This window comes from Balaenoptera physalus (genome assembly GCF_965194825.1).
Source record: "Balaenoptera physalus genome assembly, chromosome: 2".
Taxonomy (NCBI): Eukaryota; Metazoa; Chordata; class Mammalia; order Artiodactyla; family Balaenopteridae; genus Balaenoptera; species Balaenoptera physalus.
Window position 1 is genome coordinate 85,980,229 of NC_138883.1, and position 26,079 is coordinate 86,006,307.

The 26,079-nt window shown below is 37.9% G+C and overlaps 1 protein-coding gene across 4 annotated transcripts in view; it reads right to left on the reverse strand.

Annotated features, from left to right (window-relative positions):
* Positions 1-205: 205 nt before the first annotated feature.
* Positions 206-26,079, reverse strand: part of ZNF106 (zinc finger protein 106) — a 61,370-nt gene continuing 35,496 nt past the window's right edge. For 3 of the 4 annotated variants that reach the window (XM_082453061.1, XM_082453058.1, XM_082453059.1), the window contains 16 exons: positions 25,533-25,602; positions 24,035-24,189; positions 23,888-23,948; positions 23,047-23,385; positions 20,273-21,053; positions 19,854-19,909; positions 18,835-18,980; positions 17,230-17,364; positions 12,352-12,468; positions 9,831-10,022; positions 8,970-9,032; positions 7,804-7,923; positions 7,215-7,286; positions 6,316-6,387; positions 4,556-4,702; positions 206-4,116 (listed from right to left, as the gene is read on the reverse strand). In XM_082453061.1, coding sequence (XP_082309187.1) covers positions 4,060-4,116; positions 4,556-4,702; positions 6,316-6,387; positions 7,215-7,286; positions 7,804-7,923; positions 8,970-9,032; positions 9,831-10,022; positions 12,352-12,468; positions 17,230-17,364; positions 18,835-18,980; positions 19,854-19,909; positions 20,273-21,053; positions 23,047-23,385; positions 23,888-23,948; positions 24,035-24,189; positions 25,533-25,602 — 2,583 coding nt within the window. In that variant the 3' untranslated portion in view covers positions 206-4,059. Of the gene's footprint in view, positions 4,117-4,555; positions 4,703-6,315; positions 6,388-7,214; positions 7,287-7,803; positions 7,924-8,969; positions 9,033-9,830; positions 10,023-12,351; positions 12,469-16,433; positions 16,804-17,229; positions 17,365-18,834; positions 18,981-19,853; positions 19,910-20,272; positions 21,054-23,046; positions 23,386-23,887; positions 23,949-24,034; positions 24,190-25,532; positions 25,603-26,079 lie in introns of those variants that run through there. The other variant, XM_082453060.1, reaches the window with a different exon arrangement.

Consider the following 26,079-nt stretch of genomic DNA (forward strand, 5'->3'; position numbering starts at 1 on the left):
AATCCTAGTTCCTCCATTAATATTGACCTACTGTATGACCTTGGACAAATCCTTATACGTAGCTGTCTGCCGAGCTTATCTGGACCATGATCTGTGGCATATCTACAACCATCTTTCATTTTCTACCCAATTTCCTTCTTGTTCTCTGTACCAATGTGGAAAAGAAGGGTTTGGCTATGAATATGCAGATAAGGTAACAAAAATAAACAATTAGTAAAAGTACTTTATTTTCCCCTTATATTTGCTTTATATCTTGCTTTACAAAGTTAGGAAGTTTGCAGCTTTATACCAAAATGTAAGAAGGCTAACCTATTTGCTTATAAACATTTTTGCAGTCAAGTGTCATCTGATTTCATTCGTCTAACCCATATTCAATTAAAAAAAAAAATCAGACACCAAGGGTGCTGGCACAGCTCTAGGGCATATATTTCTCCTGAGTAGGAGAAAGATCTTCAACAGCCTTTCCTCCTTGATTCCCTCCTCCCCCAATTCAATTGGGCTACTACCTTGAATTTAGAGGAAATCTGGGAAACGTTAGTCACCATGTGACCCAGCAAGGCCACATACTTGGGGGTTGGAGGTGAGGTTAGAGGTTATTGTCTGGTAAGCAGTAGGTTTGGTTTAATCAGGATTTCACATCCACTTGTATATGGAACTCAGTATAACCCAAATCATCTCTACCACAGCTTCTAATTCTAACCATTAGACAGCTTCTCTGAAATCCTGAGGAATCTGATGATTTGGGGCAGGGATAAAATCACTGTTTTAACAATGTGGCAGGCATGGCCTTCTTAACAGTTTTAGGAGTTCTCCTTTAGGTAACAGGAACAAAATTTATAAGATAGCGTATATAAATTGCAAACCAGAGGGTACATGCTGTTTAAATCCCACTTCACAATATACTTTCATTTCCCCTCCAATGAATTCTCTTCCATAAAATATACCATACCATTCCGCTAAGTTTTGTACACCTACTCCTACCAAATCATCCACATACCTAGTCACTAAAGTTGTGCACTGTATAATCTACCAAAAAAACAAAAACAAAAAACCCTTTGTTTGGCAAATAATCACTTAAATGGCAGTGATGTTGCCTATAAATTATAGATAGGTCAGGAGCTAAACACTCAACTGCTAACTCTTCTGAGGCAGAAAAAAAATTCTCCACAAAAGCAGGAGTGTAATAGCAATGACGTTTTCTCAAATTCAAGTAACATCAGGTCAAGATAACTTTGTATTGTGTTTAACTGCTTTATACTGAGTAGAGCAGTATACCAAAATTTTGAACCTGATTAAAATTTCAGGATAAAACTTGAAGTGACTGATATTTCATCAGAATAAACTGCCATTAAAACCCTAGCATATGCACACAAAAGGATTTATGCTATGGTTTTCTTGTCTTCTAGCTGTTAGAAGTAAACACAAGTAATTAAAAATAACATTCTAAAAATGGCCTCCAATTCCTTATAAGAAATGAGTTGTGTTTTGTCAGGTCATGTAACAATTTCCTTCCTCAACTAAGTACTAAATATCAGAGCCAACACAAATCCCTGAGCCACTGCTCTACTCTGAGGGGGAACAGAAGGCCAGAATCAGCCAAGACATTGTAGAAGACTTAAAACAAGACTTTTGCATAACTTTCAAGACACTTAAAAGTAATAACATACAACCATAAGCAGCCAAGATGCTTATGGTGCCTTTATTTCTAAACAGATGGCTACAACAGTGCATTTAGGGCAATATACTAACCTGGTGTTAAACGAATTTTACACATTCTTGAAACAAAAACATTATTGCCACGGCTTCAAAGAAAATTCTTGTGAAATGAGGAAAAGTATTACAAGCATAGGTGCCCACGCGCATACACATGTACAAGGAACATCCACAACTGCACACATAAAGGCAGATAGACTGTGCACGATTCTATGAAAGTTAAGCTCAAATCAGTTTTTACTGATTCTATCAGTCTGTTCATACCTACAACAGTTCCCCATGACTGCCCAACACCTCACATACCCGCTTCTAGCTGTACAGAGGCTCCACCACTCTCATCTTTTCAGACATGTCCTCAGGCAGGACAGAAGGGCACCTACGCAACAGAGTATGCAAGACATCCTCAGCACACTGCCCAGCCAACGTGGAAATGTGGGTTCACTTCAGCCCAAAGGAAAATGCCAGGTTTAGCAATAAATGCAAACGTACTTTCCTGGGAATCACCATTCCCAAACCCACAGAACAGCTTAGCTTCTCTGGTCACCTGCACAGGAAATGGGGTGAGAGATGGGAATGCTTGCTCTCAGACAGAAACAGCACACATAAACTTTATGCAACAGGATCTTCTCTGTTCTCTCTCAAGTATCATGCAAATCTCAATAGTGTGGTCAACACAAGAGTTCTGCCATTCATAAGGACAAAAGTAAATAGCTTATGGAGCCATTCATTACCTAGATGTAGCTCCTAGATTAGTTCTTAATGGTTTTTTTTGGATCCAGTAATAACCACTGGAGGCTTCCCTGGAAAAAAAACACCTACTTAGTCTTACACACAATTCCAGGGGGTTTGGATACCCTCTTGAAACCTATCCATGAACCCCTGGGGAAGTCCCCCTGCCCCAGAGCCTGAGTGAAGACATGTGAGTAGAAGTGTGTGCACTAAGATGGGTGGAGATAAACCTGGATGCTCTGCAGTCCTAGGAAAGAACAGGCATCACATCTGAAGCTTGGTATGTGGCGCTGGGCTCTTCTCCCTTTTCCTCTCTCTCTCTGTAGAATCTTTCAGAGTTTTGAGAATCTAGAAACAAAAGGCTGGAAAGCAACACCTCCATGGCTTCTCTTAAGAGTCCAGAGAAAATCCAAAAACAAAGCGATCTCATGAAGGCTTTGTTCATTTGGCTGCTCTCAATGGACAGGTAGGGTCTTTCGCTTCATCCTACTCCACCCTTCCTTCCCAGCTAGTGGGGGAGGTGAAGGCAAGACATTGGTCTTTAAGAAGCCTGCTTGAGGCCTTGAAAACTATATTCAGATGCTTTATCCTGACTCCCCCATTTGGGTACTGCGGGTGGGTGGAAAGTACCCTGTGAGCCCAGAGGAAGTATATGATGGCTACTGTCAGTCTAGGCACAGCCAGAGAATAGAAGAGTGGGGTTTGGCAATGAAGTAAATGAAAAGGTTTCAAACCCACAGCCCGCCTGGAGAGTCAGAAGCTGGAAAGAGAGATAAAGGTTATACCTCCAGTTAGAACAGCCTGCCAATGCCTGCAGTGAGTGCCCAGGTCTAACAGTGAGATTTCCAAGTAGACATTAGGTCTATGCACTGCCTTGAACTGAGCACTCTATCAAAATCTGCAGAAGTTCAATAGGAAGTACTGTCTGTAAGGACTTGTCATTACGTGATTTGCTGCCTGAGTTCCTAAAATATAATCAGCAGAGCAGTTACTCTAACTGTTAAAAACCTACTGTGTGTCCCTTTAGCATTTAAAGCCAGCTCTGTCTATCTACAAAGAGCATACTGAAACACACTGTACATTAATTGTTAAGAAAGGAAACTATTTGCTTCCAATTTAAATATCCAGCTGTTACAATTAACTGATTGTAATAATTAAGGAGAAATTAAAACTGATCCTAAAAATCTAGCATTGGACAAATTTGTACTTAGAAGCCTGCCTATAGGTTTAAACCATCATAAGAACAGAAACTAAAAATCACAGACTGAAATCAATAAAATATACATATGATTAGGGTCAAACCGGGTAGCCAATTAAGATCTGTATCTTTAATAAACATCTGGAGAACACCAGTAGCATAAATTACTATATGCCATGCTGTCCCAGAAGAGTATGGTTCCTTAAAAATCTGTTTAAATCTCACAAACCTCCAGCAAGAACTTAGAAGTGTAACCTATCATCCCATAGAGCAGTCCAGACTTATGCTAGTGGTAAGCCTGGCTAGTAACCACTCTCTCCTTCCCTGATTCACTAGGGAAGGGAAGACACTGGCCTGTGTAAGGGGCTGATGTGAAATTAGTTCAACTAAAGACTTCCCAACATGGGAGGCAAAAAACTTCATGAATCAATTTTGCTGTCATCCTCAGCATGTCGTTCAATGTGTCCTGCAGCATCCTAGGAATAAAGGGAAAAGGGCCCATGAGAGAAAGGATGGTAGTAGGACAAGAGAAAGTCAAAGCCAGGGAGCTTCACAGGTACATTCTAAGATCCACACATGAAAGGCAGTTAGGACCCAGCACTCTAATTTACATGGAACTGCGCACTTAAAGATGAGTTCTTAACAAGAGCACTGTAATAAACCTCTAGGTTCAGTTACTGGACTGGAAACATGTGAAAACATTCTCTTTAGGCTCTTTCTCAAAAACTACCTATTCTTCATTTGAAACCTCATTAAGCTATCCACCAAATCCCTGGATAGTAATAAAAAGAAAAATCCCTACACTCTCCCTGTTTATTGCAATTATGAACATTCTAGTAAGGCAAAAAAGGTTTACTGAACCCTGCTCTGAGCAGTCAAATGACCCCAGGTTGACCTCAAATCCCACTGATGTACCTGTTTGGATCCTTTCCTAGCAGTAAAAAAAGCATCACAGTTCTTCCAGCGACATTTCAGAGTTTGAAAGTTCGGATTTGTATGGTCAGTCAGCAAATGTTGTTTTAAATGATCTATAACGCCAAATATCAGAGAGCAACCATGCCACTGGAGAGAAACAGAATGAAAGGGTAAGTTATAAAGAGCATAGGAAACATGCAATGAGCATATTCCTCACTTGCATCCCGTAAGTAAGCCCCTATTCTTTAATTTATTCTTGGCTAGAAAATTCGACAAAGCCAGAGGCAACCAAATTAATCATCAATTTAATGGGAAACTTGAAAAGACTGGGAAGTCTTCTGACAGTGTAATATTTTGAGAAGGCAAAGCACTATTAGGCAAAGGCAGCCATTACATCATTAGATAAGGAAGCTGTTAGCAAATACTGACGGACAAGTTACATAAAATTCAATTTAAACCATACTTATGCTTTATCTTGCCATCATAAAATGAGTTTCTTAGTCCATTTATTTAAGAAAGGCAAAGAGCTTTCCTGCAATACTTAAAGGGTTATTTTTAACAATTCTAAGAACTGTTGACTTGTAAACTTGAAAATACGAATGTCTGATAAAAAAAACTACATTTGTGGAAATACTTGTTGTAGAAAACTGCCAAGGAAGCCTGACTTTACTCACAATTTTTATTACTTGAATCAAGTCTTGTGATCACCTTGTTTTTACTGTATTATAAATGTGGCTATGTTTCAACTGTTAGTCGGAAAGCATAAAGACTCTTTGTCTTGGCTTTTTTTCCCTACAGGCTTGTAAGAAATCCTATGATTCTCATTCTAACATGTTCATTTCTAAAAAGTAATGCAAATTTGAGTTTTTCCTCTGTAAGCACTATTCCATCACCCCAGCTTTAAAACCAGAAGGTATTTTCCTCGTTTCTCTAGGTAAGTGAAGTCTATTTGTATATTCTGGAGCCTGTTGTACTAGATTTTGCTTGTCTTCACTGAGAAGACTAAAAATCAAAGATAGTGATGTGTAAAAAGCTGAAAAGTAATTAGGCCAGAGACAAACCCAAAATCAAATTTTAAAATGGAGGGCATCCAGTTCATTTCATCAATGCTGAAAAGGAGGTCAGGGTTTAGGGAAAAAAAAATTCAGTGCCATCAACTTTTCTCTGGTCACAACTAACTATTAGAACTGATGAAACAAATTAAGGCTTATAAGAAACAGTGTGAAAGTTTTGAGGGTTAATCACCAGCTCCCACCCAAAAATAAAAACCACTCAATTTAGCCTAGTAAACTGAGGTTTAAAACTTCAAAAATGCAAATTTTTATCTGCCTATTCCTCAAAAACCAATGAGGAACAAACCAAACTATTAATACATGTAATGCCTGAGGAATGGGTAAAGTATTGTGGGCAGATCATGAAAATAAGCACTTCCACTTTTCTTTCACACACTTCTGTACTGTTGATGTTTTTGTAGGCATGTATCAATAGAGTAATAAAACAAAATAAAAAACACAAAAGAGATAAACTCTGAGTGGATACTTAAATATACTTTATATCTAATCCTAAGATTAGACTTTTCATTACAGAAGTATGGAAGCATTTTATGTAGTTTTTAAAAAATAAGCTTATTTGTCCTACAGTGGAAGGCAAAAGTAGACGCTCAATATAAAAATGCTAAACCGATGATAATGAAGATCTATAAATTGGCCTGGGGTTGTGCAACATCTAAGTCTGGTGACAAGAACAGTTTCACTCCTTACCCAGCAGCGGTAATTCTGCATCAGATTTAGCCTCACGGCCTGAATACTGCCATCGTAACAGCCAGTATAAATCTAGAGAAAAAGGTTTATCACATCAGACCAAAACAACACACAATAAAACTACTACAATCATCCTCAAAATAAGAGTCAAAAGTTACTGGTAGCAGCTACAACAACAAGAAAACATAAACCTAAACCCAAACCAGCCCCAGAGTACCATAATGGGAAAGTATCTTGTAGATCTTCTAGTCTGGACACTTTGAAGCTGTGCTCCTTAGAGAGCCACTCTTGGGATTGCGGCTGAGAGCGGAAGTGGCAGGGATCAGAGGCACCACTTATACTTTAACTGGTGTAGCTCTGGCTTCTACTGGGCATTGCATATTAGGCATCTGTATTTCATTGGAACAAAAGGTTCTACTGCTTAAAGTCTGAAAAACATCCATTCTGGTTCAACCTCAAAATTTAAAAATAAAATAAATCAAGGATTAGCAGGGTTACATGAGTTAGCTTCTACTTTTAGGTCTGCTATAACTATGCCACACTGGCCAAATCTCCTGACTCTATTCCAATGTACTGTCCAGATCATAATGTCTCTGAAAAAAGCACCACTCAATTTTATTTATTTATTTTTGGAAACATCTTAAATTTACCTTCTATTTAATGGTGGTATTATATTTTTTATTGTAATTATTTTAGCTCTTATTAAAAATGGAATATTCAACAGCATTACTGGGTTCTCAATATTATAATACCAAGAGATAGAAAGACATTCAGTAATGAGGCATATCAAAAACAGATATCATCTTTGGAAGTGACAAGTAGTAACATTATTAATAGTTTGTACAATTTTTAGTAAACACATTCAAAGGCAAATATGTGGCACGGCAAATTATACTCACCATACTTTTATGGATGGTCATACACATAATCATGTCTTTGTGTCCTCCGTATACTTGCAATCGATCATGGGACTTGGGTGGAGGGGAAAAAAAAAAAGAGAGAGAGAATTAAGGTTATTTATACCTTGTGTTTAACAAGCATAGTCCCTGAAGGCCTTTGAAAGGTTTAAAACTACACCTGAGGTACCAAGCTGAAGTAGCAGTAGCATGTTAACAGAAACATAATCTAACAACTCCTTCTCCTCAAGGGAAGAGCTGGTAACTGGAAAAAATAAAACCAATTTCTGGGTAGTGTCAAAGTCTCAAACCTGAAATTGCACACAAAGAGAATCAGACAGGAGTTACAGACTACAACTGCTCTCCAGAAACCATTTAATTTTTAACACGTGTGAGCCTGACCAGGTATCTCAGAGTAGTGTTTCTGAAAGCGTCCTCCAAGGACCAGCTACTTCATAATTATCTATAGCACTTGTGAAGAACGCAGATGCCTGAGATCCACCCCAGCCTTTCCATATAGAAAAATCAACACCAAATCCAAATAGACAGTCTCCCCAAGTCATTCAAGCAAAATACTGGATCTAAATTCTACCTGTAATTCATAGACACGAACAAATTTATCCAGGCAAGCAGTCACCATCACTTTTCCTAGGATATTCACCACAGTCACTGCATGATTGTGACCTTTATAGATCCGTACAAGCTCACCAGTCTGCATCAGAAGAGAGATTAAGAGTCACTAGACTGACCTTCAAGATTCCTTCCGACTTTTGAGATTTATAATTCTGTAATTCTAGAAGACATAATTCTGAGACTACTTGCACACACGTAGCTGTACTAATTTTAACAGATGAAGTACTCCCACAAGCATTTGTTACTTATACAAAATGTATGCACTGTACCTTTTTTTAAAATAAATTTATTTATTTATTTTTGGCTGAGTTGGGTTTTTGTTGAGCATGCAGGCTTTCTCTAGTTGTGGCGAGCGGGGGCTACACTTTGTTGCAGTGCGCAGGCTTCTCATTGCTGTGGCTTCTCTTGTTGAGGAGCACTGGCTCTAGGTGTGCGGGCTTCAGTAGTTGTGGCTCACGGGCTCTAGAGCGCAGGCTCAGTAGCTGTGGCGCACGGGCTTAGTTGCTCCGCGGCATGTGGTATCTTCCCGGGCCAGGGCTTGAACCCATGTCCCCTGCATTGGCAGGAGGATTCTTAACCACTGCGCCACCAGGGAAGCCCTGCACTGTATCCTGATGGAGAGAACCCCAAGTCACAGAAAGAGAAGGGCCACAGCTCTGTGTGTATGTATTTTATAGCTTTTGAAGTATATTCACTTTTATCATTTCACTGGATCTGGACAACAAGTCCCTGAGGCTGGATAACCCCCAGGTTTACAGACTAAGAACTGAGCTTCAAAAGCAGCCTCTATGACCTGAGCAGAGTCTCTTGGCTGTTTTTACTTGTGCTATTTTAAACTGCGTATCATATCTACTTTCTTAGAGCCTCAGATGCTCAATTTATCTCATGTTTAAATGAGGCATTCAAACTAAACCTTACATAAACTTTGAGTCTATTCCCCACTAAGAATTTTGATGAGGTCAGAATTTCTACAGTACTTAATATTATCCAAGAGCTTACGTGCAGGGATTATTATTAAGTCTTTCACTAGAAAAAGGGCTTAATTTAAATTGCAAGAGGTCTGAGGAATCCTTCAAGCTTTAATCATCATTCTCCTAAAGATTTCTTTACACCAACATGGCTTACGTGAATGTTGTGGGCATGGACTGACTGATCACTGGAGCCACTGAACACAAGGTCATTCACCACCTTAAAGAAAAAAAATTCAGTTAATGAGATTCGACATAATGTTCTGAGTTTCCTTTAACTTGTAATACACATTAGCAAATTCTACTTCCCACCCTATTTTGAGATGAGCATGAACGAGGTATGAAATAAGTTTCTCAGACAAATTTTCTGAACTGAAACTTATGTGCTGCCACCAAATACTCAGATGAATTGACAATGTACTATTGGGTTTGTTGCTTCTTCGGAATGATTACGAAGCAGCCTAGAAGGACATTCTAGTATATCTACATTCTACAATAAGATACAATTTTGTCTGTTGGTTAATATATTAAAAAACAGTATGTCCCGTGGTAATCCAGGCCTAAAGAAAAGGATCGTAGGGACTTCCCTGGTGGTGCAGTGGTTAAGAATCCGCCTGCCAATGCAGGGGACACGGGTTCGAGCCCTGGTCCGGGAAGATCCCACATGCCGGGGAGCAACTAAGCCCGTGCGCCACAACTACTGAGCCTGCATTCTAGAGCCCATGTGCCGCAACTACTGAAGCCCGCACACCTAGAGCCCGTGCTCCGCAACAAGAGAAGCCACTGCAATGAGAAGCCCGCGCACCGCAACAAAGAGTAGCTCCCGCTCACTGCAACTAGAGAAAGCCCGTGCGTAGCAACGAAGACCCAACACGGCCATAAATTAAATAATTAATTTAAAAAAAAAAAAGGATAGTAATCTGTAGTCTAAATAAGGCATTAGACAACATGGGAAATTTCATTCACACCCTTCTATTTGTACCAGACAATGAACTCCTATTTTTTGCACTATACTTGCCTTCATGCAGAGAATGGTTTTGCTGTGGCCCTCCAGAGTTCTAAGGAGCAGGCCATTCCGTGCATCACGTACACTAATGGTACAGTCATAAGACCCCACAACCAGCAGCTTTCGGGCACCTTCCTGAGCTGTGGCAAGACAGCTGACAGCCCGAGGGCCATGGCATTCAAAGATTTCAAGTCGTTTGTTGTTCTGAAAAATACACCACCATTATATGAAGTAAAAGCAACTTAGTTGGAAAAACTCAACATCAACTAATCCAAATCACTACCTTGATACAAACTCTAAATTCTAACACCGGTAAGTTCTCATATCTACTCCCTATCCCTAATTCCCCAACCTCTGCCATTCCTATTCCAATACTCTCTGTATTCATGACTCCTTCCTTCCTGATTCTAGTGGGGACAGTCTTACATTATAAACTCATTTCTACCTTTGACCCGCACTATCCTGACCATAATTAGAATTTGGTTCTCTTTTACGCCCTCTCTCACTTCCCTTAAGTAAATGATAATGAATGATAAACCTTTTTTTCATATTTGAATACACTTTCCATGCCACAGACCCAAGAACTCTCACTGTTTTTTTGTCATCCAAAATTTATGCACTCTGTCGTGGTTGTTTCCAAAACTCTCTTTGAGAACTACCTTCTTAGACAATCAGAGTCTCTCATTCTCCACCTTTCTGTTATTCTGACCTTCTTCTGACTTCTGGTTCTATGTCTATCTCTCATGACATCATTAAGTTAAACTACAGAAGCCTTTGTATCAGTCAGAGTGGCATGGTCACATCCTGAATTCCCAAACACTCCTTTACCTCAGATTTTAGACTTGCTTCCCTCATTCCCAAACCAAACTTGTTCATAAAGTTTCCTACTTCCCCAAAACTCTAAAAAGGTAGTTTAAGGTGCGTGCATGAGATAAAACTCCCAGAAACTAGGCAAGAGCAGCAGCTGGGAGCCTACAGAGCTGAGCATCAATCTCAGTCATCTTGAGATGCGGGGGAGACAGATCAATGGAGTTCAGGGCCCAGTGGTGGGAAGGCCCAGGTAAACAGCCCTGGCTTTCTGTTGAGCCCCAGAAAGCACTGCGTTCCAGGAATATGGGCAAAACAGAAAAGGCCCAGCCCTAACAAGCCTTCAAAATTCATATCTCTGCAGAAACTCTCATATCTCTGTCTCAAGGTCCATCTTTGCTGGGGCTTTTCAACCATTTAAAGACCATTTCAAAAAAATAAAAATAAAGACCATTCCCATTCGAATTTGTCATCATCTTGCCCCAAAACTTCTACCTACCTTTGATTAATCTCACAAAATAGAAGAGAACTGGGTAATTATCAAGTTTTATCCTTTAAAATATTTTAAATCTATTCTGTCTTCATTTCTATTGCCCTAACCAAATCTAATCTAGGTTGTTAGCACTTTGCATTTAGAATGCAAAAACCTTTACTAATTACCCTTCTGTGATCTATTCATATCTAGTGAACCAAATAATCTGACACTTGATTATATATCTGCTAGTTTCTTCTAACTTGATTTTAAGCTTCTTAAAGGCAGAAACCATGACATATTTTATTGAATTCCTTATAAGTAGTTCCAGCTAGCTGGTAGAAAGAGAGATAGTAGGTACTAACTAAACATATGATACTGTAATAAGGCATAACACAGTAACATTCTAACACACTGTTAAAAGATGACCAGATGGCCTCGGGATAGAATGCTACAACTAACTAGTAACCAAACCTATCACTTCTACCTCCAATTACATCTTTTATCCATTCTCTTCTCTTCACCTTAGTCTAATCTTTCATGTCAGCTGCCATAACAAAGCCTCCTAAATGGTCTCCAAGCTTCTACTAGTACCAGTATTTTCCATCCTGTTCAACTCCAGAGTGACATTTTCTAAAATACAAATTAGATCATGTCTCTCTTACTTTAAAGCTTACAAGTCCAACTACATTAACAAAGCACACAGGGCCATCAAGAACTGTTCCGTATTCATTTCCTAAGCCTTATCCTGAGACGTAGCATGTAATAGTGCTCCATAAAGGTTTGCTCAACAAATGGATTTATATTTGGGTCAGGAAAGAATGAGGCCCACAGGAATGAAGGCAAACCTTGACTTAGTTCAAGTCAAGAACAAGCTACCCTCATGAAACCCTAAATCAGTTCCAAACCACATCAATGTCATACTCAAAGGAATTTAAGCTCATTTCATGGTATCATTCTTAAAATGAGACAGACTAGTTTAACCTATGACTCATTATTTGGCCCCAAATCATCAGGCCTGGTTTAATTTAGTAGAGTTACACTTTGGTCCTGGCACACTCCGGCCTGAGCAGACAGAATGCAGCATCTTGTTTCACTTACAACAGAAGATAAATTTTTGAGTAGCGGCTAATTCTGTTGCTTTCTCAAACACACACAAAAACAGGAAAACGTCTGCCTTCAACTTCTTCCCACACACACTCACACCATTTTCAAGCGGCATGGGAATTCAGCCTTCTCTCCCCAACCACTAACCTTTATGTTGAAGGTGACCACAGTGCCATTTGCCAGTCCTGCATAGAGAATTCGCCACCTACTGTGGAGGCAGAGAACCCGGTCTTCCAGCTGTAACTGCTCCACACACTCTCGAGTCTGATAAAAGCACACAACACCTGATCAGCAGAGGTTAAAGGCAAATAAGATGTGAAAACAGTCCTCCTGAGAACAGAGTGTGAAATGATTTTTTATGAGGAAGAAAATGTAGTGTCCTCTATTTTGTAGAAGACTATCTTAGACTGTCTTCTGCTTCGAAATATGTAGCCAAAGACCCTCAAGCTGTAGGTAATATAGTAATCAAATATAACTTCTAATGTTACCTATCTTTCTAATTTGGAATGTAGAAATTCTTCAAAGGGCACTATGGATTGGGTTCTAGCCTCTTAAATTAAGTAGCCAAAGATAAAGTTAAAGCTGCACTTGACATTTAAAAAAGAAAATAAAGATTATAGTTGTATATCTGATAATTGCGTTAATCAAATATGCACTTTCCTGCAATTGATTCTCTATTTTAATAGCTCCCAAACGCCTCCTTCAAACCAGTATCAGGTTAGCTGGTCTATAATTACCCAAGAAGCTTTGAAAATATATAGAACCCCAAGCTTCACCCCAGTCCCTGAGATTCTAATTCAGGCCCTGGAATATGTGTTTTTAAAAATTTCCTTCATAATTCTGATGCATATCCAGCCTATACTAACACAGTTTGAGCTGACCTTCAAGAAACCATTTCCATGAATTTCCAGAACTGGGTTACACTGATAAAATCTAATTACCTAGAACCTAGAACAGGGCCAGTTACATAGTAAGTGCTCAAGATTGAATGCTGTTGAATGATACTAAGTGACTAAAGGCCCAAGTTTAGCTTTTTAAAGAGGTCTGGATACAGAATTAAAATCAAGATGGTTATAAGTAGGACCTATTTGTCCCATCCTATAAGTAGGATGGGACAAGCTATGGGTTGGATGATAAAAGCTGTAGACTATCAAAGCCTTGATCTCTTCCAGCCTTCTTTCATACCTGAGTCAGTCTTTTAAATTACTTTCCCCGCATAAAATTACAAATATAAATGCTGCATATGCAATTGTAAAATAAAGGAAAAGACAGTGAATATGCTCAAATGATAACATATATGTTGCCTCTGGCTAACCCATCGTGTGAGATCATTTTGTAATTTTATAGGAGAAACGGAATACGTTGCCGTAATAAAAAAGAACTATTGGTGCATGCAACAATAAAGATGAATTTCAGACATTATGGCAAGCTAAAGCTAATGTGATAGAATACATCCAGTATGGTTTATTTATATGAAGTTCAAGCACGGACAAATATAATCTATAATGATAGAAATCAGAACAATAGTTTTCTTTGGCTGGGGGTGGTGAGTGGAAGGTGTATGAGGGACGCTTTAGGGGGATGAAAATGATCTGTGTTTCGATCTTGGTGGTGGTTAAACAAATGTGTATCTATGTAAAAATTCATCAAGTTGTATACTTAAAATGTATGTACTTTACTATATAAAGTTACACCTCAATTTCAAAAACTAAGAATTTTTTTCAGTAATGTACAGTCCCACTATGCCAAATACTGCTGCGGGTTAGAACCCTTAAAAACATTAAAAAATCTTTTAAAAGTTTTTGCTAATTTTATAAATCAAAATGGTACTGAACTTCTGTTTTAACTTCCATTTATTGACAAGACTATTATTTTCAAATAGTTACTTGTATATCCTCTTTTTAAAGAATTTCTGTCTTTCAATTTATGTGTAGGGATTTTACTATTTCTCTTCTCAAAGGTGTAAGCTCCTTACAACATATGATATTAACCCTATGTTTATCCTATCCTGTTACTATTTTCCCCTCTTTTTACCTAAGACAATTTCTTGCCAAAATCTGTTTACAATTTTCAACAGACTTAAGTATTATTTCCATATAATAAAATTCACCATGTTAGATATACGTTTCATTAAGTTTAGTAAAGTATGTAGTTATGCAACCATTACCACAATCAACTTTCAGAACGTTTCCAGCACTCTAAAAAGTTACCTCGTACCCTCTTTCAGTCAGTCCCCACTGCCATCCCAGGCAACTCTGATAGTTTTGCCTTTTCTAGAATTCCATATTAAGAGAACATTCAGTATGTAGTCTTTTACATATGACTTCTTTCACCTAGCATGATGTTTTTGAGATCCATCCATGTTGCTACATGTATGAATAGTTTATTCCTTTTTGTTGCTAGTATTATTCCACTTTTTATATACCACATTTATCCATTTATCAGTTGATGGATGTATTCATTAATAACGCTGTTATGAGGCTCCTTCTTACATTCTGGATATTTGAAATTTGTGGCTTCTCTCTGTTTTGATTAATTTAGCTAAAAGTTTTTTTAAAATTTATCTTTTCAAAAAACTAGCTTCTGGTCTCACTGATTTTTCCCTATTGTGTGTCAGTTTTATAAATTGGTGGTTTCTGTTCTGCTCTTTATTATTTCCTTTATATATCTATTTTGGGTTTAACTTTTTCTTCTTTTTCTATTTTCTTACAAACTCAGATAATTGATTTTAAACTTTTTTTTCTAATATAAGCATTTAAAACTAGAAATTTCCCCCTCAGCAATGCGTTAGCTATCCTACAAATGTTAAGTTGGATGCTCATTTTCATTTAGTTCAAGATATTTTCTAATTTCCTTTGTGACTTCTTTGAATCATGGGTAACTTAGAAGTATGCTATTTCATTACCCCTTACTTGCGGACTTCCAAGATTTCTTTCTCTCTTTTTTTTTTGTGGATTTCTTTCTGTTATTGATTTCTAATTTCACTGTGGTTGGGGAACATATTCTAAATGATTTCAATTCTTTTAATTGAGATTCTCAGTAAGACTAAGACTTATTTGACGACCCAGCAATGGTCTATACTGGTGAATGCTCCATATGCACTTGGAAAGAATGTGTATGCTGCTGTTTCGGATGGCGGAGTCTATAAATGTTAATTTTTTTTTTTAACTATAAGTATTAATTAGATCTTGTTTGTTAATGGTATTGTCCAGTTCTTCTACATCCTTGATGATTTTCTGTCCAGTACTCTATCAAGTATTGAGAGAGGTGTTGAAGTCTTCAACTATAATTGTGGATTTGTCTATTTCTCCTCTGTAGTTCTATCAGTATTAATTTACATATCTTGGTGCTCTGTTATGAGGTACATATATTTCTAATTGTTCTATCTTCCTGCTATATTGACGTTTTTATCATTATGAAATGCCACCCTTGTCTCAGTAGTATTCCTCGTCTTAAAGTCTATTTGCCTGATAGTAACACAATCACTCTAGCTCTTTTTGTTATTATTTGCATAGTACATTTTTTTCCATTCTTTTAATTCAACCTACTTGTGTCTGAATTTAAAAGGTGTGTCTTGTAGACAGCACAGATTTTGATGTTTGTTCTTTAGCTAGTCAATCTCTGCCTTTTGATTTTAGTGTTAATTCACATTTAATATAATTATTAAATATGACTAGATTTAGACTTCAATTTGCTTTCTATTTGTCTCATTTTTATTTCTCTGTTCCCCCATTTCTGCCTTGTTTTGTATTAAATAAGTGTTTTTTAGTATGCCATTTTAATTCCTCTATTAAATTTTTTAGCTGTCTTTCTTTGCTTTATTCTTTTAGTGGTTGCTCTAGGGCAGCTGTTCTCAGCGTGTGGCCCCTACACCGGTAGCATCAGTATCACATGTTAGAAATGTAAATTCTTGGGCCCTATCCCAAGCCTACTGAATCAGAAGCTCTGGGAGTGGGGTCCAGTAATACGTGTTTTAACAAGCTCTCCAGGTCTATCTGGTGCACACTGAAGCTGTGAGTTGGCCTTCTGGAGATTACCTCTTTAAATTGTAACAATCTAGTTCAAAGTAAAACTGACTTATCCCCAGTAAAATGTAAGAACCTTGCACCAGCACAATTCCATCCTCCCTTTCGTTTGTGTTCCTGTTACCACACATTCCATCTATATATGTTAAAAACCTAATCTTTGGTATTATAAATTTTGTCTTAAATAATCAAATCTTTTAAAGAATATATGTGTGTATTTATTTATTTATTTATTTATTTATTTATTTATTTTTGGCTGCATTGGGTCTTTGCTGCTGTGCACGGGCTTTCTCTAGCTGCGGTGAGCGGGGGCTACTCTTCTTTGCGGTGCGTGGGCTTCTCATTGTGGTGGCTTCTCTTGTTGTGGAGCATGGGCTCTAGGAGCATGGGCTTCAGTAGTTGTGGCACGTGGGCTCAGTAGTTGTGGCTCACGGGCTCTAGAGCACAGGCTCAGTAGTTGTGGTGCACAGGCTTAGTTGCTCCGCAGCATGTGGGATCTTCCCAGACCAGGGATCAAACCCGTGTCCCCTGCATTGGCAGGCGGATTCTTAACCACTGTGCCACCAGGGAAGTCCTATAATATATATATTTAATGCAAATGATTTTCTCTCATTTCTTACAATATATTTAGAAAATTCTTTCTCAGAGGAGATATCTACTTCTACGTTTTCAGGTTTAAAAATTTTAAACATTTCGTTTTCTCTCTAGTATTAATTTTGGCATATGATGTGAAAATAAAAATCAAGAGTAATTGTTGAAAAGATCAAAGGAGGTATATTATTAATAGTAGTAAGTGAAAAGATACTGGTGGAGAGAGACAGAAAACATGGTTTAGATCTAAGCCTCATTTCTTCTAAAGCCTATACAAGGGTACTGAAGTAAGTTCAGAAGCAAGAAAGTGAACAGAATGAAGCATCTGTCTCAGTGTCTCCACTCTACACAGTAAATACAGTCAAAGTGTTTCAATATTATCACGTTTGATTTTGCTGGACCCACTTACCTTAACATTATAGCAGCGAATGGTGTGATCACTGGAACCAGTATAAAGGGCAGCATTCTTCCCAGAGGTCTGAGTAACCAGGAGGCAGTTCACTTTGGAGGTATGGCCCTCAAAGACACCAATATACTTCCGACTCTGAAGTCAAGCACAGTTCAGATCATTACTTGTGGATATAAATGGATTAGATAATGTATTTCCTCAAAAAAAAAAAAAAGATGCTAAAACATACAGTTCATTGTTGTAGCCTCAGAGTCTAGAATAGTACCTGGTATCAAAAGGTGTTCAGTAAATACCTGTTCACTGAATGCCCAGCAAACAGTCACATGTACTGAGGTACCTGTAACTATATATTAACTGAGCCATAAGTTCGTTTGGGTTTTTCCATAAGATGTTACAGAAAAACCTGAACAAACTTTTTGGCCAACCCAATACTTAGGGCAATTTGCTATAATAAGACAGATCAGAATTTTAGTTAATATCTAGGGCAAGGCTCTCCAACATGTGGACCAAAAAGCTAGCAAATCCAAACTATAGCTAATTACCCAGATAAGTTCCTGCATTTGATCAGTATGCAGAGCATGCGCCACAATGTTCAAAGACATGTCAGGTGCCATCACAGGTCTAGTGTTCCAGGTGTGGTTTCATAATGGAACATCCTTTTGTCTCTGTGCACATACTGTTATATATTTAGAATGTACATATATACCTATACTTACCTTTCAGTTCACAGTTAGAGCCAATTCCCCAAATCTTACACTCACACCTCCTGGTACCATTGCTTCCTTCCTTCAGTCATCCCTGTTGCCCTCACATTATTAGGCTAAAGAAACCTATATACCTGTTGCCTACAGCAAACACATTTTCTCAGTCCATCATCTATCTAATCTTTTGATTTTCAAGGACTTCATCAATTTCAAATACTTTCACCATATTTGTTCAAACATAGTGTTCCTAAAGTTTCTTGGCTATTGTTGTGGATAAACAGAATTAGTTTGATGCATACCAGACTCAAAACTCAAAAGTCCATTCTATGAAAATTGAGAGTAATGAGCATCAGATTATCCTAAGTGTGGGGTAGTGGAAGACCGTTGCTCTTCTTAATAACTGGGATAATTAATCAACTCTCAGGGAAAATGCCTCCTCTTATATTGACTACTTCCCCAGTACTCACTCTATCCCTTCTCTATTATGTAGCAGCTATGTGACAGACCTCAGTGTCAACTCCAGGGCTGGGACCTGACTGTCGCGAGCCTATTGTTATAATCCCATTTCCTTTTGCCAAGTGATTGTTCAGAGAGGAAAGCACAGGACCCTTTTTTGGTGGTGGGAGGGAAAAGAAACCCCTGTGGCTACTGACATCTATCTGTGAGCAGGAGGAGAACTTGCTTTAGGAAGAGGTGATATCAGAGAAGGCAGAATGGAGATAAAGAAAGAAATTACGTCTCCAGTGACCCCACTGAGCCACTGGATCAACTGTATCTAAAGTTAGTCTAAAGCCCACTCCATCTCTGGACAGCAAATAAACTCCTAGTCTAAGAGACAGCTAGTTGGAGTTTCTAAAACCTGCAACCAAGCAAAAATATTCAAACTGATGTATCAACTTACCACGAGATTATAAACTCGGACAGTTTTATCTGCTGAACAGGTATACAGTAAATTCCCAAATATTTGAATTGCATTCACTGCAGCTTGGTGCCCCTCAAAGCTCCCTTCTGTGGGCTCATCATCATCTCCTGGCTCTGAAGATATTTCTAGAAAACAAGAATATGTTTCAGAGATGTGTCTGCTTGTGTCTCAAAAGATACTAAAAAATTTAAAACATTACGAAAAAGTGGTCTCTGGATTCTCCTTAAAGCCTAGTTCCCCCAGCAAAACACCGTATTTTCATTAGTGATCTTCATTATGAAGATTTCATAATAAGAAAAGGCAGGGAAGACCTTTCACTTAGGAACAAGATGCTTATATAGTGAGCTTTGAGTGATACCCATAAGGCACCAAGTATCTTTCCACATCCAGTTTCCTCTGCTGCCAGTTATTTTGTTGAGTAAGGAATTAAGTAGTTCCTTCTCAAAGCAAAACACCCCAGAGCCAACAAAACCTTAATACAATTGTCCCTTGGTATCCAAAGGGGACTGGTTTCAGGACTCCCCCACCACCCCACACCAAAATCCACAGATGCTCAAGCCCCTTATATAAAACGGCATAGTATTTGCATATAACCTATACACATCCTCCTGTTTACAACTGACCCTTGAACAACATGGTTTGAATTGTTGAGGTCCACTTACACACGAGTTTTTTTTTTTTTTTCAATAAATGCATATTACACGATCTGCAGTTAGTTGAAGCCATAGATACGGAACCGAAGATACAGAAGGCCAACTTTACTAATTAGTTGAACATGTAAGACAGCCAGGTAAGAGAGACGGGAGTAAGAAACTGAAATGCCAGGATTTGAGGATTTAGGGATACCATAACTGCTGGTCAAAGCAATCCTCTTGGTAACAAGCCCAGTCCCCGCCCCCTATTGTATAAGCATATTTAAGTAGATTTAAACCCTGGCTCTAGTATTTACAAGACTTTTTTTCTGTGATTAATTTAAATAAAACTGAACAACCAAATACCTGAAGAGTTCTTTGATCCTTTTATGGAGGAGATCACAGTCTGAGTTTCTGCCACACTACAAAATAATAGCAAAAGTCTTCTTAGCATCTGTGTGAACAGGCCAGGCAGTAAAACTTACATTTTCATGACTCAAAAGATTGTTCTAAACAATGGACAAAATAGCAACGATATAAGAGATCGGTTTTTCCACCTGAAATTTCTATATGAAAGGAAATAAAAGTACAGTAAATATTTACAACACAAATGAGAAAGCAGAAAATCTCCATTGCTAAGGTTTGATTCTTCCATACCCATTATCCCTACTGATTTTCTATAAATGTGACTCTTTAAAAAAAATTCTGATTCAGAACAAAAAGTTCTATTTTTTAAGAATAGAATGGTGAAAGCTGTTCTGATTGGACCAACACGGTGTCCTTACCTTACAGGGATGCCATCTTTATAACGGGTGCCAATCTCACTGGTAGAGCTAACTTCATCACAACCAGAGCGAGAAGTTTCTAATGAGTTTAGCTCTGTGGAGTTCCGAATATCCTTTTTAGATGGGCTGTCTGGTTTCTCTTCTCCAGATTCACAAGAATCAATGGCTACCACTTCTAACTGAGGATTAGGAATTTCTAGGACTTCCAGAGACGAGTCACTATCTGGTTCATCTCTGACACTCTCTTGTTCTGGACCAGTTCTGCTATCTTCCCAGGTGGAGGTTGTCACTTTCCCCCCTTTAGTGGACTTTCCAGTTTTTACTTTCCTTACAGGTTTAGCAGTAAATATATCCTGTTCAGTGTCACTGTTCTCAGGAACATGGGCAGCCCGCAGAGTTTTCTTCTTCCTAAGCTTCTTCTTTTTCTTGTTCCCCCTAGCTTCAGCTGATGTCAGAGTGGACTCTGCCTGTTGTTCTGGATGGTCAGCTGGAGAGTGGGGCTCTTTCTCTAAAGGGGTTTCTGAAGCAAAGGACAATCTTGGAAAAGAACTGGTACAGGCTTCAGACCCGCTGTTGCCTCTGTTTGGCTCTTCACCTTCTTTATTTATGCTAGGAAGACCAGATGATTGGGAAGAGGGATTGTTCCCTCTGTTTCTGGTATTTCCTTGCTCCACAGAAAACTTCAGTTCTTGGCTAGGCTCATGGAATCTCTCTGTTAGCTCTGATAAGGACAATGCTGCAGTGATAACTGGATAAACTGGACTACTGTCACTGATCTCTCCTGAATTGAGAAGGAAAAAAAAAATTATTCCATCGTTTTTGTGTCTGGTATTTGTAGTCATAAACTACAGTTATCACTGATTGAACTTCTACCAAATAATGACATTTCGATACGTTAACAACTTTAACAGTCATGGTTTAGTTATCTCACCCCTCAGCTTCCCATAACCTACACATATTTCTATTACAGTATTTATATACTTTGCCTTGCATTAATCTCACAAATTACATGCATGTCTTATACCCTACAAAAGCTCCTTTTATGGGCAGGGATTGTTTCTATTGATCTTTTTTCTTTCTTGTTTGAAATGTCCACATATTTAACAATGTGTTTTATTCTTAGCAGACACTTAAATATCTATTTAGCTAAAGTGCTTTCACCTTTATTTCTTAGAAGTTTTCATTATGCATTTTACCTGTATATCATCCAATTTAGCTACATACTAGCAGTTAAAAAGTCAGCTGACTTAAAATGTCTATTTTCCTTGACTTAGTTATTTCATGTCTAGAAATTTAAACTGATGAAATAATCACAGACATACTCAAAGACATATACAATGCAGCGTTATACAGAATACAAAAAAAGGAAAAAAGGTAAATATTCAAAGATTATATAAATTATTGTATATTCAGATTATGCAACTTCTGAAATATTATACAACTAGTAAAACAGTGTTTTAGGTGAATTATTTTTATGACACAGGAAAATGATCATAATAATTAAGTGGGAAAAAATAAAGTTATAACAGACTATGACTTGTCCTTTGTATAAAGTCTCGTGTAAACACATAAACATTTATAATTTTAAAAGACTGAAATATATAACAAAATAACAAATCCACATTTTTATAGTTTCCCAATTTTTTTACAATGAACATGAATTAGTTTTGCAATCAGAAAAGGAAATAAAATACAAGCTCTTTTTGAAAAAAATACTACTAGTTTTTAAAAAATACTAAATAGTATCCATATAAAAATAACATAATTCAATATGAAAGATAATATACATTTGATGTAGATATCAATGATTAGTGTGGCAACAGATAGCAAAATGTAGGATAATTCTTCAGACTTTTTGTTTTTGCTCAAAAAAAAATCACACAATATCAGTTTGCTTCTTTCATTTTAATATTTATTTATTTATTATTTATTTATTTATTTATTTAGGCTGTGTCGGGTCTTAGTTGCAGCAGGTGGGATCTTTAGTTGCAGCTCACAGGCTTCTTAGTTGCAGCATGCAGGCTTCTTAGTTGCGGCATGCGGACTTCTTAGTTGCGGCATGCAGACTTCTTAGTTGCAGCATGCATGGGGGATCTAGTTCCCCAACCAGGAATCAAACCCGGGTCCCTTACATTGGGAGCGTGGAGTCTTACCCACTGGACCACCAGGGAAGTCCCTGTTTGCTTCTTACTTAATTTTCAATGTAGCACCACTGTGGTTATGCAAACTTCAGATGAGATTTTAAATAGCTTGGAAATTATTCTCAAATGGTAACTAGGTAAGAATTATTTTATGAAGAGAGTAAAAACCCTGGCTATTTCTCAAAACCGCCCAAGTTTCTATTAGATGATTCCAAACCCCAGAGCCCTCTGCCTTTCATCATGGCCACCTGCTCCTCAGGTCTATATTAACCCTAGTTTGTACTTGAAATGATAAAGATAGTTAAGTAATGAGAAATTCAGAGGATATATCTTATCTAGAAAATTGACTAAACAACTTCAATGCCATTTATCTCACAAAAACCAAATAATTCTGCACCAATCCTAATAAATGAAACCTGTTAAGTGCTAATCCAAAGTCACTTCAGTAATCCTACATTAGAGAAAATTAGAAAAAGGTTACCAATATTTAAATAATCTTCCTAAATAAGAAAACTTCAAGAAAAACTGTAATAATTTCAGTTTTAATGGGCAAGTATGATGTTACATCACTGATATAAAATTGCCGTAGACCCACTACAGGGTTGCCCTTAACCCAGAGAAAAGTTTACATACTATTAGCTTGCAGTAATTCCTTGGACACATTGCAAGCAGAGCCTTGTGACACAGCATTCACATTCTCATCTTGTTCAGGAGACATGGGTTCTTGTTTAATCTGAACTGATGAGTCCGGAGCAGGAACGCTGCCATGAGCTTGGAAAGTAGATGTGATTCCTTGGAGAGGGGCTCCAGTGGATGATGGAGACACATGGGAAGATGAAGGCTCCAGGAAAACCGGGAAAAAAGGAGTAGGCAGCAGTGTGGCATCAGCAGATGTTTGAGATCTAATGTTCCTTTGTTCTCGTGTAAGGTTACAGGGAACCTGGTCTGGACGCTCAGAAGGTTCATATGTTTCTAGAATGGGAAACATACACAAATGCAAAAATGTTATCTGAAAAGCCACTCATTTTTGAGCCAATTTGTATTTTTAAAGATTACAAGAGAATTTTTAAAACCCTCATAATTCTTTAAAACAGATTATCATATAAGCTATAATATACTATATATATATTATATAATATATATATAACCACCAAGGATACAGACAGAACAGGCATTAATATTCCAATTTTTTCAGATTTTAAGTGACTTATCCAAAGTCACGTCGGTACTAACAGAAGAGTCAAAATTTGAACCCTAGTCTTAGGATTCCTAACCGGACTCTTTCTGTAACATTATCTCCACTGCTAAGCACTTTGGGGATGTACAGTCTCACAGGCCTTTCTATAGAAGGATGAAACCAAGGAGACACGAGAAAAATCATATTAACTTTTTCAAAACTACTTTAATTCCCCTCCACAGAGAACCAAAAAATAACAAGTTACAGAGGGTCCAATCCATCAGATTCTCTGAATACCTTGTAATCCCTGTAGAATCTGTATTCTATGGGTCCTCAGGGCACTCATCTCCATAGTTATCTAAAAATAAAGTATTTTGTTAAGCATTTTTAAATCCAACTTCAAGATGATCCATTTTCACTAGACATTCCATGTGCTACTACTACCTGCTGCTTGAGCATAAGTAGCCTCTGAACTTCAACATAAGCTGTCTGAAGAGCTGCACGGGCTTGCAGAAGGTTGTTATCCATGCACTGCAATGATTTGCTTAGTTCTTCCTCCCTTAACGAAATATGCAGCAGCTGGTCAACCTGAGAACGTTCTGTCAAAAGAAACCATAAAGTTCAGTTTAATACTGGAGACTTCTCTTTAATAATATACAGTTCCTCAGAAGATGGAACTGCATCAATTGTCTAGGACAGGCCTTTATTTTCTCCCCACTAGGTCACTGGAAGGAGACTCATCAAATTTTACAAATCAGGTAGTCAAACCTGATGTTGTCAGAAACCAAGCCTCATGGTTTCAAGCGTACCACCACATGCATGGTACCAATTTACCAAATCACCATCTTCCACCATGACCCTTCCAAGCAACATCTCTGCCCCAGGCAAATCAACTCTTGTAGGTTTCATCTCCCATGTTCCTTTATCTACTACCCTCTTCACCCAAGGCTTTGGCTTAGATTGGGCCCCAAACCTGAACTGCTTGCACTCTCTTCCCGATTCATATTTTTCTAGTCTGTTAATTCAAAGTAGTTCTCTTTATTACAAAAGGCATCCTGGAGAAAATATAGCTTTGAAACAGTACACTTAAGTTACTTTAAATAAAATGTTCTACTATGTGCACGTATTTGTCATCTTTATGTTTGCCTATTTCCCATTCAATACTCCAAGACCTCTCCCCTAAACTCCAGACCCACATATCCAACTACCAACTTGATACCTCTACCTAGGTGTCTCTAAAGTCCTTTAACTCAAGGGATCCAAAAGGGAACTCACCATCTTCCTCTACCCTCAACCTGCAACTCTCATGGAGTTTTCTAGCTCTACAAATAATGCCATCATCCATCCAATTGCCACACCCAGAAAATGAGGTCACCCTTGACTCCCACCTTATCTATCACATCCAGTCACCGAAAGTTCATCTAATCACTTCCTGCACTAGCCCTTATACACTAATGGTGTTAGAGTCAGTGGAAGGCAAGAGTCATAGAAGCCTATCAGTCAGGGAGCCACACTAATAACTTCTCTACCTAACTCACAAGAGAAAAGCAACCAAGATGCCTCAAAAATGGAAAGTGAGAGAAATGGCTATAAACGACCAAGAGGGATAAAATTTTTACTAAATGTCCTTATTCCTCTTCACCCCACTGAAAAGGCCCAGTGACACTTTCTAGCTATACACTGAATTCAATTTGTCCGAGATATATATTAACTTTAGTTTTCAGGTCTAGGTGGCATCATATATTTCTTCTACAGCTGCAACTGGATATAGTAGGAAATCAAACTTTTTCTATGTCCTTAAGCAAGATGACAAAAATAACAAATATAAATAAATAAATAAATGGGCATTCCATGTTTGATAAGCTACACTCTGTATCAACTTGTAAAAAGGCTGAATTGCTGTAAGAACAATTTCTTTCTGCCAGAATATTCTATACTGTACCTTTCTTTCCTTTAATTTTCCTTCTTTTATTTTTTCTCTCAAGACTTGGGAGTTCAGGAGAAGATCCATCCTAAGGAGATAAAGAAAATTGAATAATATTAAATATGTAAAGGCCATTATCCAGGAGGGGAAAAAAAGAACCAGTTCTAAGATAGTCATACATTATTCTTCATTATTGCTACCATCTCTAACAGGGCAGTAGGAGTCTCATGAACATGGTATGAACTCATATTAGTTGAATGAATGTATCTGATTAAAAAAAAATACAATCCAAGATCAAGTACCTCCCTAGCATCCTAGAGGGACGCTAATCCCACAGGGCTTAGGCAAAGCATATCACCTTGGTAAAAGCTAATAATACATGAATCAGATTTCATAGTTTCTACTTTAGAATTCAGCAAGAAAATCTTTACAACAAAAAACTCAACAGCCTGAGACAAGCCCCAAGATATTAGCTTTGTCATAAGACAATCTCTCATCCAATAACATCCATACAGCATCTAGCTCAAAGGAGCAGAGTTGGAATGACTACTTTGTTATATTGTCC